Source organism: Xiphophorus couchianus, chromosome 1, assembly GCF_001444195.1.
Source record: "Xiphophorus couchianus chromosome 1, X_couchianus-1.0, whole genome shotgun sequence".
Lineage (NCBI taxonomy): Eukaryota > Metazoa > Chordata > Actinopteri > Cyprinodontiformes > Poeciliidae > Xiphophorus > Xiphophorus couchianus.
Genome location: NC_040228.1, coordinates 12,804,859 through 12,824,115, shown reverse-complemented (window position 1 = coordinate 12,824,115; position 19,257 = coordinate 12,804,859). Strand labels below are relative to the sequence as shown.

Sequence of the window (19,257 nt, the reverse complement as noted above, 5' to 3'; positions counted from 1 at the left end):
GCTTTGTGTGACAAAATATTTAGGAATCAGTTTCTAATTAAAAGGTGCAACATTCAAAGTTACTTTTTTCCTCTTTTTTACCCCACACAAAAACTGACTGATCTTAATAACTCTGAAATCCATGGTCATCAAACTAATAACATAACACAAGTATAACCTGGGTAAATACAAAAAGCAATTTTCAACGTAATTTTTTTTATGAGAGAAGAAAACTTCTTGACACACCTGGCTTAATGAGAAAAAAAACTATTGGCTCCTAAACCCAACAACTGAATGTGCCAGCAGCAACTTTCATCAAACATTTGTAATTCATGGCAACAAGCCTTCTACATCACTGTGAAGAAATTTAACTTCACTCGTCTTTGCAGAATTGCTTTAAATCAGCCATATTGGAGGGTCTTTAAACAGCCTATTAAAGACCATGGTAGAGTATCTCATGAAGTCTAGACTTCGGATAGACCCCTACAACACAGTTTTGCTATTCAGAAGGGAATTGGCTGGTGTGCTTCAGACCCTTTCCCTTTTTCATAACCCAAACGTGCTTGATGGCAAAATCCTGTACTGACTGCTGGATGTTCTTAAGAATTTTCTTCTAGAAAGCAGAATTCATGGTTCCATCAATTACAGCAAATTGTCCAAGTCCTGAAGCAGCAAAGCATCTGAGGCCCATCATGCTACCACCGCTATGTTTGACTGCATGATGTCTTTTCCTAGAATGACTGTATGCTGATGAGGGAATTCAGCTAATTGATTTCAGGTGTGTTGAAGCAGAGATGCATCTTAAAGTTGCAGGAGAGCAACTCTCAAGGTCTGGACTTGGGCACTCATTGTCTACAAATGGTTTCTTTTTCCAGGCCTGTATTTATCTTTATTTATCAAAAGGTCATCAGTCAGAAAAAAAAAAAAAGAAAAATCAGGAAGTTAAAAGTAAAACTTATATACAGCTCAGATAACTTTTGACTAACAAATAGGATTTTTAAAAAAAGTGATCTGGACCTGACAAAGATGCTCCTGTCAACACCCTCCTTGTCTGTTGGAGCCTCAGGTGCATCAATTTTCAGCCGGCAACAGGTTGAACTGGTTGAAATTAACTGACAAACCGCAGCATGCATTGCTGCTGCCTGACAAAAATGCAGCAGCTCACCAAAGAACAGTGACCTAAACACTGAGCAAAGCAAACATGACCATGACCGTTTGACTGATGTGATCAGTGAAATTACTTTAACATTGTCCATTTAAGGAGGTAGCTCTCCAAAAAATAACATTTTCTGTTGTGAGTCATCAGTGAAGCAAACTGGAATCTATTAGTGGAGAAAATGAGGAAGTAAAAGAGCTAATCTGTTAAAATAGATTAATATTCCATAATGTTGTCTGTTTTCATCCAGTTCCATGAGTAGGAAATAATAGGCTGGACAAAAAAGCAGTTGATTTAGGAAATAGAGCTGATTGTTTTTCTTGTGTGTCAAATTTGTATTTCATTAAGTGAAAAGCTGCCCACATGCAAACAAACTGAATGTACTTTCATCTTGATGAAATTTCTGACCTTTTGAGTGTTTAAATCACACATTTCTCTCTCTCTGACTTTAAAACAAAAACATATTTCATATCTGCCAGTCTCACGAACAGTATTAGACTGAATATATTTAAAGTACTCATACTACCTGAACTGTACTATATTTTATCACATTCAAGCAACAAGTTTCAAAGTAACTCTTGGAGGGTTTATGTTACAGACAAACACAAAATGATGAAAAATTGACAATGATCTACATTTAATTTTTTTTTAAATAATCTGAAAAATGTGGAATATGTTTATTATCAACTCTCTTTACTCTGACGCTCCTGAATAAAATCCAGTGAAATTATTTGTATTAAGAAATCAACTAGATGGGTAAACAAACAGCTCCATGGAGACCAGACAGGTCCAGGAGAAAGTTGTACATACTTTTATGCAGAGTGAGATTATTAAACTGCTTAAGCATTTAGCATTTCAGGTTTAACACCTCTGAAAAAAAAATAAACCTGGGAACTTAGAACTATAACAATATCACTTCTTGTGAGACACCATTAACCTCAGAAGCAGCCAGGAAACCTGTGGTAACTTTAGATTAGCTGAAACTCAGGTGGGAAATTTTGTTGATAGGAAACCAAATAACTGCGCACTCCATAAACATGGCTATTATGAAAAGCTTAGAAGAATAAAGGCAATATCCTTGTATCCCTTTATTTCTATTTCACTGTTACATTCTGTCTTAAAACACACAGAAATTTGTGCTTGTAATGTGACAAAATATAAAGAAGATCGTGGAGTGCAACCATATTTACGAGGCACATCTTCAGGGGAAAACAAAATGCCCTGAAGTAGAATGAAACTCCCCAGATACTCAGTTCCAAAATGACACTTGTGTGATGAAGGTCGGTAATAAATAGAAAGCCCAAGTGTGTATGTGTTTTCATGTCTGGTCATGCCATTGGTAAGTCCCTCTATTCACCCCTTTGATTGACACACACCAACAAGTGAACTCCTGGTAGCACTGAGCGCCCGACAATAAGCTCCATTTGGCTCATGGAAGGTGTGAAATGGCTCACTTCTGCCCGAGTCCCCCTTGCCTTTGTTGTGGGGGCTGATTTTAGCAGACAGAGGCAGCTTCACAGGGAGTGAGAATCCTTCTGCTTATTCACCAGGCAGCCAGCCTGTGACACAGCCCTGAACTCCACCCCCTTTTACGCACAACACTCACACACTCTGACTTCATCAACACTCTCCCTGCCCAGCCCTCACACAGAACAAGTCTGACTTTTGCAGGGAGCACAAGGTTCTCTCTGGACGCCGCTCCTCCATCACAGACGGGACGGTACAATTTATTAAAAAAAACTTTTTTGCCTTCAGAGCAGCGCTAAGCCCCACAGGTCAGAGCAGCATGGGGAGCAGCATTTCATGTGTCCCCCAACATAACTTCAGGTACTCCAGCAAGAGTTTCATTCGCAGAAACAGGTAAGAAGAGCTCACCTCATCCAGGTTTTCCAAACTTGCGTTGCTGTATTCTCCCAGCACATGTCATGCTTTGTTATTTTAGACTCAGTATTTCAGCTGGGAGGAATTCTTGGTATCTGTCGAGAGTTTGAGCTGAAGGTTGTGAATGTTACCAGGCTTGGTTGTGGATCAGGTGGTGATACTGGATGGACACCAAGTCGTGCCCGTGCACAAGTGTCAATGATCCAGTTACCATTCTTTTTGCTTCTGAGGTAACCTCTCAGCTGTCAGTAAATCTAGTTTTCTTTGAGAGAACATAGAACTTGACCTTATTTATTAATAAAAAATTATAATAACGTAAAATTTAAGTTTTGTTGCGCCACTAACATATGATAACTCCTTGTGGGGAGTGACCTACTCTGATGACTTTAGACTTGGACACATAAGTGGATTATATTTTGTTTTCTATATAGTTTCCTGCACCCTCCTTGGAATAAATGCCTGGGCATGTCCCAACTCTGCAGTTGTCACATCTGATTGTGATTAGCTTATTGTGGATGCAGTTTTTAGTCCACTGAGTGACCTTAAAAGATCTGATTTACCCCATTTTAGATAAATACTAATAATTTAAAAAAGCAGAAAAGGTTGTAGCTCAACAAGTGAAACTGGAACAGCGAGCTTCTAAACGGGATTCATGTTTCCTGTAGCCTTCTCTCTCTTTGTGACATTGTATCAGGTGAGGCTCAGGTATTCCCCAAAGAAAATGAGGACGAGCTCTGCTGAATGCCACAGCAGTGACTTGGGGAATGTTGGGTGTGCAAAACGATTACCTGTCTATTATTTACAATGCATACCTCTTTCGCTTTACAACTGCAAAATTGCATGACAATGTGAGGCTTTCATACTTTCCTTTGTGTGCGAGTCAATTCAAAATAAAAAGAGATCTTCAAAAAAGGAACACTATCACTCTCTTGACACCCATGAATGATTAATTCTGGATGTGGACTTCCTGAATAGACAGACCTTGGTTCCCAACACGCAAACAAAAGGCTGCGTTGTTGCACGGCGAGGACACTGGCACACATGTGCACAGATAAGCAGATAAAGTACGAGCTGACACCGTAAACAAGTAGCACCAGTTCTATCTCTCTCTGCAGCGAGCGTGCTTCCTTATAAAAGTGTGACAGTAATGGTAACAGATGAACCGCATGCAAAACAAAGGGGGCACAGAGTGCTGATTTTCCTATGCATATGCTCACCATCAGAGGCACAAGACCTGATTGTCCTTTTAAATGGCTGTCGTTGATGGAGTAAATGCAATGGCAGTGACTTTGATCAACTTGTAAAAAAAAACCAACAAACAAAAAACACAATTAGCGATCATTAATCTGCAGCAAAGCTTTAACCGGATATAATCTGTTTTTTATTTACATGTATTGTCTTTATCTTTTGTTAAAACAACGTAGCTGTACTCTGTTCTGGCTTCCTGTTTTCTGCTGCTTGCTCTCTCTCACTTTCCTGCAGCTTGAGTTTTATTTGAAACGGCTTGTTCCATCTTCGTGCTTCCTCTTACATAATCTACAAGTACATATCAATACTGAAATTAGCTAACTTTATGAGTCTAATTACTCAGTAACCACACTCAAACCAGGAGTATTGTTACAGTGACTAGATATGCTGCTTTCACTGGTAGGAAAAAGATTTGATCTTCGAGAGTACAACACACCAGTCAATCTGAAGATCAACCAAGTGATCAGCCAATTTTTCTGTGAATCTCTAATCATGGTAAACATCTAATTGTGAGCATTAACAAATTACATTCTTGTCTCTCATGCAGCAGTCGTCTGTTTCGCAAGAAGAATCCCCAAGAGGGACAGGAGAAATCCAACAGCATCATAAATATCTTGTGCACGGTCACTCCAAGGAAGGTAAGAAACTCCTTCATCTCCCCTGACACAGCGATGATAAAGCAATAAATCATCCATTCGACATGAAAAAATGCTCTACATACAAACATTCCTCAGTGATCTTACCCCAACTTTTACTATTAAAACAGTTTCTGGATGTTTATGTTTCTGTGACTGGTTGCAGGAAATGTCTCCTAAAGATCTACAGACGATAGAGAATATAAAATGGGACCCTCCTTTCGCCTATGACCCGGCCAGTGGGTGGAAGAAGAGCAGCATCAATGTGAAGAATTTTGGACGGATGATTCACAGCTCCAAAGTTCGTTTCCGTTTCCTGCACTGCCAGGTGAGCGGAACAAAATCATTTAGCAATGACTGCATGATGAAATGTCAGAAAAGCAACAATAAAAGAAAAACAAACATCACCTCTAGCTCCTCAATGCGGTTTGTGACATTGGCCGAACCCAGAATGACACATCATCCCAGTCATCCGTTCGAAGCCTGGGAAATCCAGATCTGAACAAAACAGGGGGAAAGTAACAGGCTTGCTCTACAGTTTCTGAGACCACACTTTTTTTTTGACGTGGTGGCTGGCTGTGAATAATCCACTCGGTTTCAATCAAACAAGATTGCAAGCCTGTGTTTGGACATGCTCTCATCTGCCACAGTTGTGAAACCTCCTCAACACAGTTAGAACCTCAGGGTAGAGAGAGTTGTTCTGATCACAAGGGCTGATAGAGGACATGCCGGCTCCTTGCGGTGGGAAATGTGATTTTTCAGAGCTGTGTCACAACAACATTGTCAGAAGCGTAGGACCAAAGATTGATTAAAGGAATAGCGTCACAATGGCAAAAGAACACAATGTATTTTAACAAATCACACACATACAGAGAAATGTCCAACTTGAACATTTTGTGAGTCATCCAATGCTAAATGAACTAACTGTACCATTTTTTTGGTTTAATTTTTGTATATTATGATTCATTTAAAACATTTCTCTCTCATCCTACGTTTTAAATTGACCAATTAATGGCTTTCCAACTCCTCTGCAGGACATACACGACTGCTACCTGGATCTCTTTGAATCACATCTTCATTTTGTCTCCAACAACACAACTGGGCTAACCTATCAGGTGAGGACTTTTCAAATACACAGTGACACACTGTCTCAGCTATGTCTATCTTTTTAACTTTTACAAGTTTGATTTTATGAATTCATAAATTTTGATGCGTACACCATCTTGGCTACCAGCACGTTGTTAGTAAACAGAAAGTATGATTAAGTTACTTCAGCTGTCTCGTAAAGCGATTGCGGCCATTAATCATCCGTTTACTGTGCATGCTGGGAACTCAACCCCCTGCCAAAGAGAGACAGCTACGCACCTGCGTGCGGCGTTAGTCAGACTGCAGACAATCTCAGAAAGAAGACAAGCAGGGATTCATCACTGATTTACACAGGCTGACCTCAGTAACATGGTGATTTGTCCCTTAATGTTATAAAAATCGGACCTGAATGACATCATAAACAGAGCAGGGGAATGTGTCACACAGTGGCTTTCAAACTGTGGTACCAGAACCACTGCTGCTGCTTGGGCTACCCTTAGCTTTACTCAGTGGAAAATGTGTACTTAAGTGCAAGATAAACCCAAATCTATTAGCTGTTTTGAACTAGAAACAAGCTTTTGTCACTATTCACCTGGGTTACATTTACCTTTAAAGTTGGAACATGGATCTGGGAATAACCTCAAACACAATCATGTTTCAATTCCGAGTTAAAAAGCTGTTTAGTTTCTGAATGTTCGCCGACTTAGTTAACCACTGTTAGAATCAGAGGCTGAAACAATACATCTGTCTACATTTTATATATTGTATACTACTGTGCATGAACATTTTGTCAAAAGTTGAAATAAATTTTACTGCATCTATCACAAGGTTTGCACGCTGAATTTTGAAATTGGAAGAGGTGAAAATCTTTTCTGTGCCACATAACAGCTTCTAAAGACTTTTCAGATTTTTTCCCCCAACTTCAAACTTTGAAAATTAAACATCTAAATAAAACTGGAGCCCCTGGTTATGCTGTAGCCTTCCACCAATCCTGCATTGCCAGCTTCAAGTCCTCCTACTGTAGCTCCTACTGATATATTCTATGTGGTGGTAATTGGAAAACATTGTATTTACTGTGGTGGTTTTTCTAGAAAGTTTGAGAAGCACCCTGACAAAAGCAGAAACATCTTTGTCCATTTTTGTTTAACATCTATGATGATAATGAGGCTTTATTTTGAATATGTTAAAATTATTATCATTAGCAGTATTAGTATTGTTCTATTTGTAAGCCAAAATACACAAAGCATGCATGCACTCATGCATTTTCATCCATGGTATATAAATGGTGGTTTAGAACAGCCAATCAACGCCCTTCTTTCTCCCTGTACTTTTCAGAAAATTTTATTTTTTACCACTTGTTAACTGGGTCATGCTTCAGCATTGTTTCATTTTCACACAGTCACCCCACCTGCATAAATGCAGAATGCGTCTGGTAGCTGCTTGTTTGTGGCTTTGTTTCTAAGATATTCTCATTGCGTTGCACAGGGAACTCTACCATTGAAGGAGCTTTCTATCTGCAACCTGCAGCAGAACTGTAATCACAGCCAACCAGAGGAATATGCCTTCCAAATAAATGGTAAGTTTGTCTTTGTGAGAAACAATCCAGGCAGTTGTTGGCACAGAGCGCTGGTATGTTATAATCATCGGTTGTGTTTTATTGGTTATCACTCTCAATAAAAATACAGAGGGTTTAGAAGTTACAGTGAGATTTCAACATCTTTTTTTGTTTGTTTTTTGGTTTAAAACACACTATTTTCAGGTTTCAGCCTCTCCCGTTTTATCCTGTTTCAGTGATTCAAAGGTGCCGCGACCCTCCTCACCTCTCCACCTCCAGTCAAACTCCAGACTAACTAGAGCCAGGATCCCTTCACCCATCGGTCAGGCGAGGGCGGGGGGTAAACTGGTCTTAAAAGCCTTGCTTGTTAGACAACAGGTGCACCTCAGTCAGCCCAGCTGTCGTGCTGAAAAGCCCGGCTACCGCTCTTAACCTTGTCACTTCACATGATCTATGACACAGTCCAAAAACTGCAGATCAATATCTGCTGGAAATATAAATTTGCTGCTTTTCTTTTGAGAAAACGAGCAAACAAAAACCCCTTTGGGATAATCTTCCTCAGTCGTAAGGTTTCTGTTATTGTAGCTCCTCATCATTTCCATCTGTCTAAAGTCTTTGCTGTCAAAATATATAAACTCTTTGGTGTTCCTTTTATCGTAAATTAGCCCTGCAGTTTCTCAGATCAGACTTTCCACATTCCAGTGTTATGTTTCAGCACTCATATTCTTTGGTATGAACCCTTTTTCTTGCCATGTGGGAGGCCTCACTGACAGGAAACATGAAGAAGGAAGTAAGGATAAGTTCTGAGTCAAAGGAAAGATATGACGTAGAGTTGCTCCGCGAGATGAATGTTGGCTTGTTAGAAGGTGACGAAGCAAACGCAACTCTGGAGGATGTTGAAGAGTTCCCGGAAGACCCTGCATAGTTTAAATTAATGTGGCTGTGAAAGTCGGCTAATGACGGATAATTGCTTGTAACAACAGCTTGTAACTTCTGTAAACTAACCGATGGTTTAAATACACACATCTTGCTGGAATTTAGTATAAAAAAACCTTTAAGAGAGTGAAACAGTTCAAGTTTTGCCAGTAAAAGCCCTTAATTTAAAGCCAGTAAAAGAAAAACAACTCCCAGCCAAGCTACTGCTTATCTCGGAGCGGTCAACGTTCAGAGGTTCGGTTCCAGACTATTAAGAGTACAAAGCCACAGGCTGAAATGAAACAAAATATCTCTGGTGGTTATCTGTGGTATGTGCAGTTCTGATAGGTAGAGGGGGATTGCAGATTGGATCATCCTGGCCCTGTTTGCCCCCTCTGGGTAAGAGCAGTCTGTGGGAGGCAGCTCTTGCTCCAATCTTTAAAATACCAAACACAGCAGGTCAACGGGGCCTTCAGGAGGTTACATGTGGTCTGCATGTGTTAACTTTTCCTGTATTTGTTGCATAACCTGCAGTAAACAAAGTTGGAGAGTGATTTCCTTCTTGTTTATGCTAACGTGACTGAAAGACACACCTGAATGACTCGTTTTCTTTTCAATCCCGTCCCTCAGGTGTCAGCCTGAATCCCATCATCGTCTACTGCGCCAGTCAAGACGAAATGGACCTGTGGTTTGGCCTCCTCAAGGAGAGCATCGAGCAGAATGGAGGCACTGCCATCCAACCCGAAAATTACACCAGAGTGAGAGTAAGCCACAGAAGAAAAAAGTTACTTTTCCTTCTGGATATTATTTCCGAATTCAAAGGCATTGCTTGACTGTATATTTTAATCTACCTCAGCTTTTGTTTCCAGCCACTCCTGATGAAACAGGATGTGTGAGTGTGCAAATACAGTGAGTCACTTAAGGACGCTGCTGGATTTCCTTGAAGTCCTGCATAACAGGGAGAGGCTTGGACCGCATTACGACCTACTTTAAACTGAATGGGGTTGAAATGCTGACCCCAACCTCACAGGAGGTTGATGAAACATGCAAGCCTGGATGTGTCATAAGAGAACAAAACAACAAAAGTAAAGCACCATATAATATTATCAGCATCCTTGGTAAAGACATGTAAAAGGCTTAAAAAATAGTATTAAGTTGCAAAGAGCACATTAAGTGCAGTCGGCTCACAGGTAGCAGACCTTATTTTAGCCAGCTGACTGGTAGTGAGCAGCAACAGTTGTTAGAGGGGCACAACACAGCCTGAAAATACGTCTGTTACTCGTGCACTTTCACCAGCATCTCATTAAAAAACACTTAAAATCTTGGAATTAAAATTATGAAAAATTTGTGTTATTTCAAACTGCTGCATTTTACAAATTTGGTTTATCCTGATACGTGCAAATGGTCCATACCGAGCAACAACATAATTGCTACTCGTCTAAACTTGCCCATAAAAGCAATAACCAAAACATTTAAAAACTTGAAGTGTCACAAAGAACTTTGTTTTGCTGCAATGCACCATGGACAGAAAGGTTAGGGGGTTAAAAGAAACCCTCCCAAACTCACTCACTTAAAGTAAAGTGAGTTTATTTTAAAATTAATTTATTTTAAACACATCTCACCAGTGCAGTAGATGTTTAAAAAGGCTTTGAATTTAAGGCATTTTCTATTCCAAGAATAGAAATCAGATCATGATCATTCACGCTTGATAATCCCGCTTCAATTTCTGGTCCTGCAGCTAAACCAGAACAAATCTGAAGGAAGAGAGGAGCTGAGGAACTCCATCAACAGAGAGCCCATCTATGAGTGGGAGGGCTCTCAGAGGGACAGCCTGGGCCCCATCGCCTACGTCACCAAAGTCCGACTGCAGCACCTGCCCTGCCAGGTATGACTCTACCGGTCCTTATCAGGAGTGAATCACTCGCATGTTTCTGGAAACACACGGTGAAGTACAGCTGAGTGCAATTTGTGACACAAATACTGTATGTTTCCAAAGTGTGGGAATTTCTTCTCACGCTGAATAAAAGCAGGATAACATCAGCTCTGAAGACAGGTGACTCATAGTTTTCAAATTGCGCAACACTCTGCATTACCTCAACACAATCCAAAGGGTGAATTAAAAGGGAGTCTATATTTTTCCTTCAGCCTAAATATGCACCATGCAGTTCCTTAGAAGTGCACCTCAGAGTTGGCAGCATTTAACCAGATAGCAAGACCTATCGGTGAGGAGAATCAGATAAGAGCTCTATAAACATTGCTACAGCAGCTTCGCACAGCAGCTAATCAAAGCAGAAGTTCTGACACGTCTGGCATGAATATATCCGTTAATTCTTCATGGGAAGCAGCGGCAGCTCTATTGATGTGATTTAGGGCCTGGGCGTGAGATAGGCATTTGCTCGGCTCACAGAGCGACTCGACTCACCTCACAGCTGGAATGTCAGCTGTCTGTCCAGAGACACGCCCTCTCCAAGAGAGAGGAAACATAAACTCTGTCAGTCTGCCACACCTTTCAATGCCCCATGAACTGGTTCGACCTGAGATCTTACGGGGAACTTCTCAAACATAAAGCTTAATATATGTTTTTGTTTGCACCGGATCTCACTGTCTTTTCTTTTCTGGAGTTCTCAGGGTTTTGCCTTCTTGCTTTGAGAATAATTTAGATACCCGTTTATCTTTCAGAACCTTAAGGATGTGGTTTTAGACGTCTTTAAACAGAGTCCTGTTAAAATGTCATAGGCACCTAATGTTTTTTCTTGCAGAAGATAACTCTTTTGGCATCTTCATTTCGTAACAATCCTGGTTAGTTGTTCCCAGAAACTAAACGGTGGTCTGATAGGAGTCAAGTCCAAGATGGACTATCACTTTAAAACAAATCAAATATCCGAAATCCCCAGCAGCTTATGTCAACACTATCTTTTTTTATCCCTAGATGTTCTAGAGGTTCTGTCAAAAGAGTACAGGCATTTAATATCTTATGTGCAAAACAAAAAACATTTTTTTAGGATAAATCTGGATTAGTTGATCTTGATGTAAAGTTGATTTCTGCCATAAAACAACTACAAAATGTTGTTTTATGACACCAGTTTATATATTTTAATGAAGTTTTTTAAAATAAATATTAGAGGTTAGAGAGATTTCACACACTTCATATTTACATGCAGTAAATAACTCTTCTCACAAATAATGTGTCACAAATAATGGAGCCCTCATTTGGTATTAATCCAGATTAGCTGGTCCAAGCTAAAGCTGACAGCTAGTCTGAGACGCACCAAAACCAAAGTTTATTTCTACTGCTTTAGAATAGTGAGCTAGAATGTCATAGCCATTAGCCTTTGTGTGTAAGAGAACAACTGAACTGTCTACTGTGTTAATGGTTTAACCTTTAAACAGAACCTTGAAACTACTGAAAGTTGAAAGTTGACTACCTGAAAAAATCATTGCCAAGAGAAAAGGAAAAAGTGCTTCATTACTACCATATCTTTACAGGTACAAAGTGACAGATTGCTGGTGATGTACCCTTCCACCCTGATCATCTTATCAGAGGAGAGCAACGGGCTCTTCTATAAGGTAATGTTCACCTCCTTATACTCTTCTACTTAAAGATTGTGCTCCTATTAGTCGATGTGTTTGCACAAAGGAGTTGTTCTAAAGTGTCCTTCTGATTACAGGGCAAGCTTCCACTCAACATGATTACAGTAACCACTCCCTGTCAGGACGTTAAGCCCAACACCTTTATGATCGAAGGTAGGTGTGCTTAATCAGCAGCACTGGCACGTTGATAAGGGAACATTATATGTTTTATGCTAAGTGGCTAGCTGTTGAATTGTCTTGCGTCACAGAGCGTAACCCCTCAATGAATGAGAGGGGTTTTTTTACGCTTGGTGAATAATGTTCTTGCTGTAGCACATTCCAGTGAGCAAGCAGACCGAATGACGGTCTTTGTTTCTCTGTCCGCTCTTCACAGGGAAGCTGATCAACCCCATAGTGGTGTCCTGTCTGGACAGAACAGAGTTCTGTGACTGGATCCAGCAGTTCAAAGCCGTTGACGTCCCTGTTCTCAGCCCTCCACCCCCCGTGTATGACATCATATACACGCCAACAAACAAAGAGGTGAGGGCTGCTCCCTGTCACACTCAGACAGGGATAGGGCAACATAATGTTGCTGTCTACAGCTGACGGTGAATTTAAAGAGCAAATACATCTGCTAAACTGGTAGAGCAGGAATAGAGCCATGTGGTGGGGAAACCATGGGCCCTAAAAACTATTTAGGGAAAATAATTCCATGATTTTTTTGTATTACTAGGTAGTAATACCTTGCATTCTTTCATCTCCAGCAAGCAACAAAGTTCGATAGATGGAGTGGAAACAGCCAAGGAAGAGCGGAGTCGCTCAAATACAGCCAGCCGCCAAGCGGGCGTGGGTCCTTGAACCTTCAGGTACCAGTTCATGAGGAAAACCTGATGTCTCCAGGATACTCTGAGCCTCTCTGTGTAAGTCAACCTTGTCCTGCTCATTCAAACAATAGATCAGTAATTACTGAAGTGAGCTTCTCTCTTGGTATGTTTTGCAAAAGCCCAGATTAGCTAGTTTCTATGGGCTGAAGCAAACATTATAGTCCAAGAGTAGCCAAAACCAGAGCAAATTTCTGTTCTCTTAAAACAGCTGCAATCCTAAAAATGTCATGGCAATTTATGAAAAACTATTTCATTAACCGTCTTAGTACCATCAAGGTTGCCTTCAATAGTTATTGTAGGGAAGCTTATGTCTATTTGCAGGGGAAGTGGAGAATGGAGGTGGTGTTTCACCGACGATCTTCCTGTTTTATGTTACTCTGAACAGAAAAGCCTACCTCTATTTCCTGCCTTTAAAGGTGCTTCTGCTTCTAGATCTGCCCCGTGTATATATGAAAGCAGTTTTAGGGTTTATATAAAAGTGTCTAAATAAACCACAACAATACTTTTGATATTGTAGTTGTCTTAAGATGTTAGAGGTCCACTTTGGTCTTGGACCCTCTCAGGCTTTTTCTCAGCAAGCTCAACTAATCTGGATTCAATCTAAATGAAGAATCCAAGAGAGCCATCTGCTCCAGGTTAAATATTAATTGCTTGCTTGTAAAATCCTTAACTATCCCTTTTAAAGTTTTAAACTAATCAAACAAACAACAATTAATATGGTTGGAGTTAGCTGTCCTCGCGTTACCAGCACTCATTTCAGAGAACTGAGCGACACCTTTTATCAAATAAATGATTAAGCATGGGCTAAGCCCAAGGTACTCCCCTCACTACTGTTCAGGTGGTGAGACATAACACGGAAAACAAAACGACAAAATCACCTTCAGATGCACTTCTCAAAGTTCTGACTCAGCAGAAAAAGTTTGATTGTAAACTTCTGTGTTCTTTTGAAGTCCAGAGGCTTTCTGCATTATCAGGACCTCTGACCAAACTCCCCCAGACGTAGAGTTTGCATCCTCCCTGCCCGTCCAATTAGCTTAAAAAGAGGGCCGAGTGCCCAGAAGTAATGTTGCTGCTAAACTTTTGACCTTAACCACCACTCTTCCAATTAATTTGATGGAGATGTTTTTCTCTAACTCTCAAATGACTTTGTTAACTAAAAACAGACTATGACACCACAGAGTCAAGTATGTCAAAAAAACTTGCATGGCTGACTTTCCCTCCTGAATGTGACTCTTGCTCCCTACAGTACAGCTCCAGTCGCCCCTCCTCAATCGAGACGGCCCGACTGGGCAGCAGGACCAACAGCGTGTCCTCCCAGACCAGGCCGGACCGCGACCCGAGACCTTTGTCGCTGCGCTACTCCTCGCCGCAGCACGGCTCCTACCTGCAGCCTGCGGAGAGCGCCCCGCTGTCTCAGCTCTACAGCACTCCCTACTCCGCCCTGCACCGTGTCAGCCCTCAGCGGCTGGAGAAAGCCCCGCTGGTCAAGGTAAGTCGGTCTGGCGTCGAGCTCGATAACCAAATATTCCCTTTGAGACTGTGGGCTCACTTTACATGCCATGTGTGCAGAAACTGAAATAGAAACAGTCGGTTGCAAGATTGTGGGAGGGTTCATCTTCTGGGGTTAACAGATGGGAAAAATACAGACCGGGGTTGAAAGATCAATCGGTTTTATCATGCATATAATTTAACATCTATTATGATTCATAAACAAAGTGTTTTTACTACCCTTCTGCTTCAGATATTCGTCTGAGATTATCCAAAATGTTTATTTAAAAACATATTGCACCTGAGGAAATTGCATTCATTTTTACTTCCTTAGCTCACATTTGATTCTGTTTGGATCAGTCTAACAGCTGGAGCACACCACAGACATCCCTGAACTACTCTCTGAGTGCCAGCCAACGCCACTCTGACCTGTGCGCCCTGCGTCAGCCCTTGTCTCCCCTGTACGATGAGCCTTGCACCCCAGAGATCTTCAGCCTGGAGGAGCCCAGGCCAGTGGTAAGTGGGTCAATGACACTGGATCTTTAGTTTCAGTTTACACCTGAACAGACTATCTGACATCAAGCAGTGCACACCAACAAACTCAAGGACTTTGTTAGTGCTGGAACTGTTAACTCTGAAGGAAGTTTCACAAAAATAATGTAAAGCCAGATAAAATTGTTGGAAGCCTTGTTTCTAGAAGACAAGCCTTATTACAGGTACAGAAACGCATTTATTTCAAATATTTTGATTTTTCTCTCTCTCTCTTTCAGCAGAAGAGCTGGAACAAACCAATCCAACACAACCATCAGGATCCCAATCTCCTACCCTCATCTTTCCAGCTACGCACTCCCCCCATGGGCAGACGCACAGGGAGAAACCTGGCCCTGGCCAACACCCAGGCGCAGGTTTCAGGCCTACATGTGGAAATGCCTCAAAGCCAAGCAGAGCAGAGAGCAGAGGCCGTGTCGAGGCTGAAGCTCCTGCCGATGCCCGGTCACGTCCAAGAGCAGGTGAGGCAGGAAACAGGTCCACACTTCCCAGTTTGCTTCAGTTTCTGGAATGCTAGGCTTCAAAGAGAAATACCAGGGCACTATGAGGAAGTAGAGCTAGTTTATATACTTGTGCTGAAGGGGATATTTAAACAGATGCTGCAAGTGAAAGGCACACTTTGGAACATGGTGATTGTTTGTTGATTTTTTCTGTTTTCACATCTGCTGACAGATGCATCTCCCATCAAGCTCTGTGAGGAACGCTTCTCATGCGCCTTATGGCTACTCACTAGGTAAGAATTTATGAAAAAACTCCTTTGTACTCATTGGTTTGTGTTTTAACTCCAGGGTTCAGGTGTGCTCATACAAAAGTCTTAATATCTCTTGAACTTTTACCCATTTTGTACAGTTACACAGGCAAGCTTCAATTTATTGGGATTTTAAGTAACAGACAAACACAAAGTGAACCACAAATGCGAAGTGGGAGGAAAAGAGATGTGGATTTCTACATCACAAACAAATATAAGAAAAGTGTCCAATGTAATGTACTCAGTCCCCTTTTTTGTTCGATGCTCTTAATTAAAATCGAGGAAATCAACACACTTTCAAAAAGCACCTATTAAAGACATAATGTCTTTAATAGGTTTAATCTCAGTATAATTTCAGCAATTCTATGAAGGCCTCAGAGATACTTTGTAGTGGCATAATGATATCCGGAGAGAGGAGAAGACTCTGGGTAAACAGTATCCGATGGTGAAAGGCGAATGACTTAACACCGGTAAAGCCCTGCCGGTTCGGTACGCTCACGTATCGGGCGAATTCGGCGATATTTCCAACCCGGACACACGCAGAATGTTTATCTGCGGAGGAGCCAAGAGCAACATTTTGTAAAAAGCGACACCAACACAAAACAAGAGAGGACTCCCGGGTATTTTCTAATGTTGCTAAAGAAGCTACAACTGAGAAAGAAAAGTGGACCGTCACCGAACCACAACTTTCTGTCACCGTTTTCCCAGCAATAAGTTACGTAGCTGTTCTGCACTTTACTAAATTAGTCACCTAAAACAACGTCAAGCTGAATATTTATATTCCAGATTCTGGAGAAAAGTCCAAATAGATTATCTGTAGCATCAGTTGACGAGATCCAAGAGTTCTACATGCTGCGTTCAGGTGCAGCTGGGAAACTAGGTTATCAAAATAGCAAAACAACTCTAAATTGATTTGAAAATGTTTTATTCTAAAATATGGACACAATCTTATTTCAAAATGTCTAAACACTGACATTGACAGTGGTTATTTTGTTGTGTAATCTATCTACCTAAGCTTTGGTTACGCCTGCTTAAGCTTCTTTATGAAATGAAGAAAATCCAACCAAATCTCCATCACTTCTATGCACGCCACTTTTCAAGTTTTTGAACATATAATCTAATTTACTTTTGAAGTAATTTTTGTTGTTGTTTTTAGTTATTTAAAAAATCCTCATACACCCTGATGTTGTTCCGTGATTAAAGGATACTAAGCCATGACCTTAAAACCAGGATAACAACCTGGTTCAAGGCTGGTCTATCACGTAAAATATGTGGTAACAGCACAACAGGTGAAAAGGGTCAAGAGGTGTGAATACTTTTGCAAGGTACTACATGCATACAATAAGTGCCTCTAATTGTGACAAGGATGCTGCGTTTGAGGATTGGCTGGAAAAACAGGCACAATAATTGGCACCCTTTAAATCTAGACCTCTGACAAATGTGATTTATGGAACTTAGACGCAACTAAATGGCTAATTTAACACTGGATACACTCTGGTTGGATTGTTTGAGCTCTTGCTTCTGTCAGCAATATGACAAATGGTTGAAAGGTTGCAGAAGTGAAGGTGCATTGAGTGTGCAAAACGTGCCTCTGGAACGGGGCCTATTGGTGTGACGTCCCATGATTAAGAGGATCAACGTTCAGACAGGATATACATTTTCTTTGTGACTGACAGCACGCAACAGAACCGTCTGATAGGAATTTATTGCAAAGAGATTCTTTGGCAGGTTGTTGACATGTCATTTCATTTGTCAACTTGCATTTTTTTGTATTATTAGAAGAGTAACAATGAGTTTGTTGCAGCATGCTACTCCTCAGGATTTACGCTGCGGTTGTAGTGTGAAACAAGACAAGGACACACCTACTCTGGGACTTTGTCCAAGTTCGTACAATCATGAAAAAGTTTCTTTGAAACTAATCGCATGGGAATTTTCTCTCACCTACAGATCGCCATTCTTACCTCGAACCCATGGACCCAGATGACCAGGAAGTGGACTATGACAACATTTGGGAGTACGACGGTGAGACTGGGATGATTCAGCCGGTGTGTGGAATTTCAACACAGTGGACAGGATTAGACTTTGGGGCCCAGGGCCTTGGTCCCATGGCAACTCGGCAGAAATGGTGCTAAAACAAAACAAAAGGCCCGGCACTCGTCTGGACGTGCGCAAACATCAGATCACTATCACAGGGATAATAAAAGCCAACGGTTGTGGCCGGAGCATCTGCTGGTGTGTACAGTGTGGAGTAACAAATCTGAGGAAGTGCTTTGTCAGATGTCAGGAGAGTGGGAGAAAAAATAAGACACTGCAACAGACGCATTTCACTTGTCTGGTTCATATGTAGCATTTAAGATGGGCACATACAGTGCATTGTATGTAACTTTATTATAATAATTATTATCATTTTATGTATTATTTATCTCCATCGTTGCTATTTCATTTGCATTATCTTTATGATTCTTTCATGTACTGTTTCATTTTGTTTCTAAATTAAATCAGTAAAAGCATTCCACTACAGCTTGACTTGTTACAAAGTATGTGATTATTTTTGTTTGTAAATGTTGTAAATTTAATAAGCCGCATTGTTAATGGAAAAAGATGTGGCTTGAACCGATTGTCCTAAAGGTGCTAACATTGTAAAAACTCATGCAATGTAAATGTGTGACTTTTCTATTTTTGTTTGGTGTGCTTTTTATTATTAATATTTGAAAAATAAAAGAGTTGAAAATATACCCACAAGTTTGTCTCTTTATTTCGAACATTTTTGGTGTGGCAAAGTTGTAGGATGATCTTTGAAATTATTTAGAAACTTGTTTTTTTTTAAAACCGAGGTGAAAAATAAATGCTAAACATAAAACATAAAAAAATACTTGAAATGTAAACTTATAACAAAAAAGAGATTATATTTTATGAAAAAAATGCGTTCTTAATTATATTGTCAGATTCTAATATGTTCAGATTTCAGAGACAGATGTTCTTTAATAAGCATATTTGTTAACTTAGTTTTGGTTTTACATCTGGGATCATCCTTTGCATGTTATTATAGTGTATACCATTCCTCTCACACGGTGACTGCTGGTAAAGGCCGGTATAGAAAACAAAGGGCTTAGTGTACAAAGAATGTTTCCCCCTTTTCATTACACTGTTTGTTCATCATAACCTAAAGCACAGTCTTTAGTTAGAGTGTCATTTTCATTTCATTTTCATCATAAAAGTTCAGAGAAATTTCTAAAGAATGACAAGAAAATCAGCTTTTGTGAGCATTAAGTTGATATGTGAGGGATGCTACGACTTGCACTAAGGTTTTTAAAACTCTTGATTCTGTATAGCTTACATTTATAACTTTGAAATCCTTATCGTTCCTAAGAAAGGTGACTCACCCTGATACATTTCTGCATCAAATATTATTCGTTAAAATTGCAATAAGCCGTTCACATCTTTCCTCAGAATGATGGATTGCTACAGTCATTGACTTGATGTAGTCAGTTGTGGCTCCTCGATGAACTGATCTTGACTCAATTGTATTTTACTCAGGCAAGTCGAAATTGACTCAATTTCGA

The 19,257-nt window shown here is 40.4% G+C and overlaps 1 protein-coding gene across 2 annotated transcripts; it reads left to right on the top strand.

Moving 5' to 3' along the window:
• Positions 1-2,773: 2,773 nt before the first annotated feature.
• plekhn1 (pleckstrin homology domain containing, family N member 1) lies at positions 2,774-18,427 on the top strand. Of its 2 annotated transcripts, none has more exons than XM_028014576.1 (16): positions 2,774-2,995; positions 4,812-4,902; positions 5,066-5,227; positions 5,934-6,014; positions 7,471-7,561; positions 9,086-9,219; positions 10,194-10,340; positions 11,942-12,022; positions 12,124-12,199; positions 12,420-12,565; positions 12,790-12,945; positions 14,156-14,398; positions 14,758-14,913; positions 15,171-15,407; positions 15,619-15,679; positions 17,642-18,427. In XM_028014576.1, exons 1-16 carry the CDS (start codon positions 2,922-2,924, stop codon positions 17,824-17,826), a joined length of 2,121 nt encoding a protein of 706 aa, XP_027870377.1. In that variant the 5' UTR covers positions 2,774-2,921; the 3' UTR covers positions 17,827-18,427. The 2 variants fall into 2 exon arrangements, with proteins under 2 accessions (XP_027870377.1, XP_027870367.1); XM_028014566.1 differs by having other exon boundaries at positions 15,168-15,407.
• Positions 18,428-19,257: the final 830 nt, after the last annotated feature.

Coding starts and splice junctions, on each gene's coding strand:
- plekhn1 (XM_028014566.1), top strand. CDS start 2,922: ATGGGGAGCAGCATTTCATGTGTCCCCCAACATAACTTCAGGTACTCC. Junction 14,399..14,757: donor AGAAAGCCCCGCTGGTCAAG/GTAAGTCGGTCT, acceptor TGTTTGGATCAG/TCTAACAGCTGGAGCACACC. Junction 15,408..15,618: donor CCGGTCACGTCCAAGAGCAG/GTGAGGCAGGAA, acceptor ATCTGCTGACAG/ATGCATCTCCCATCAAGCTC.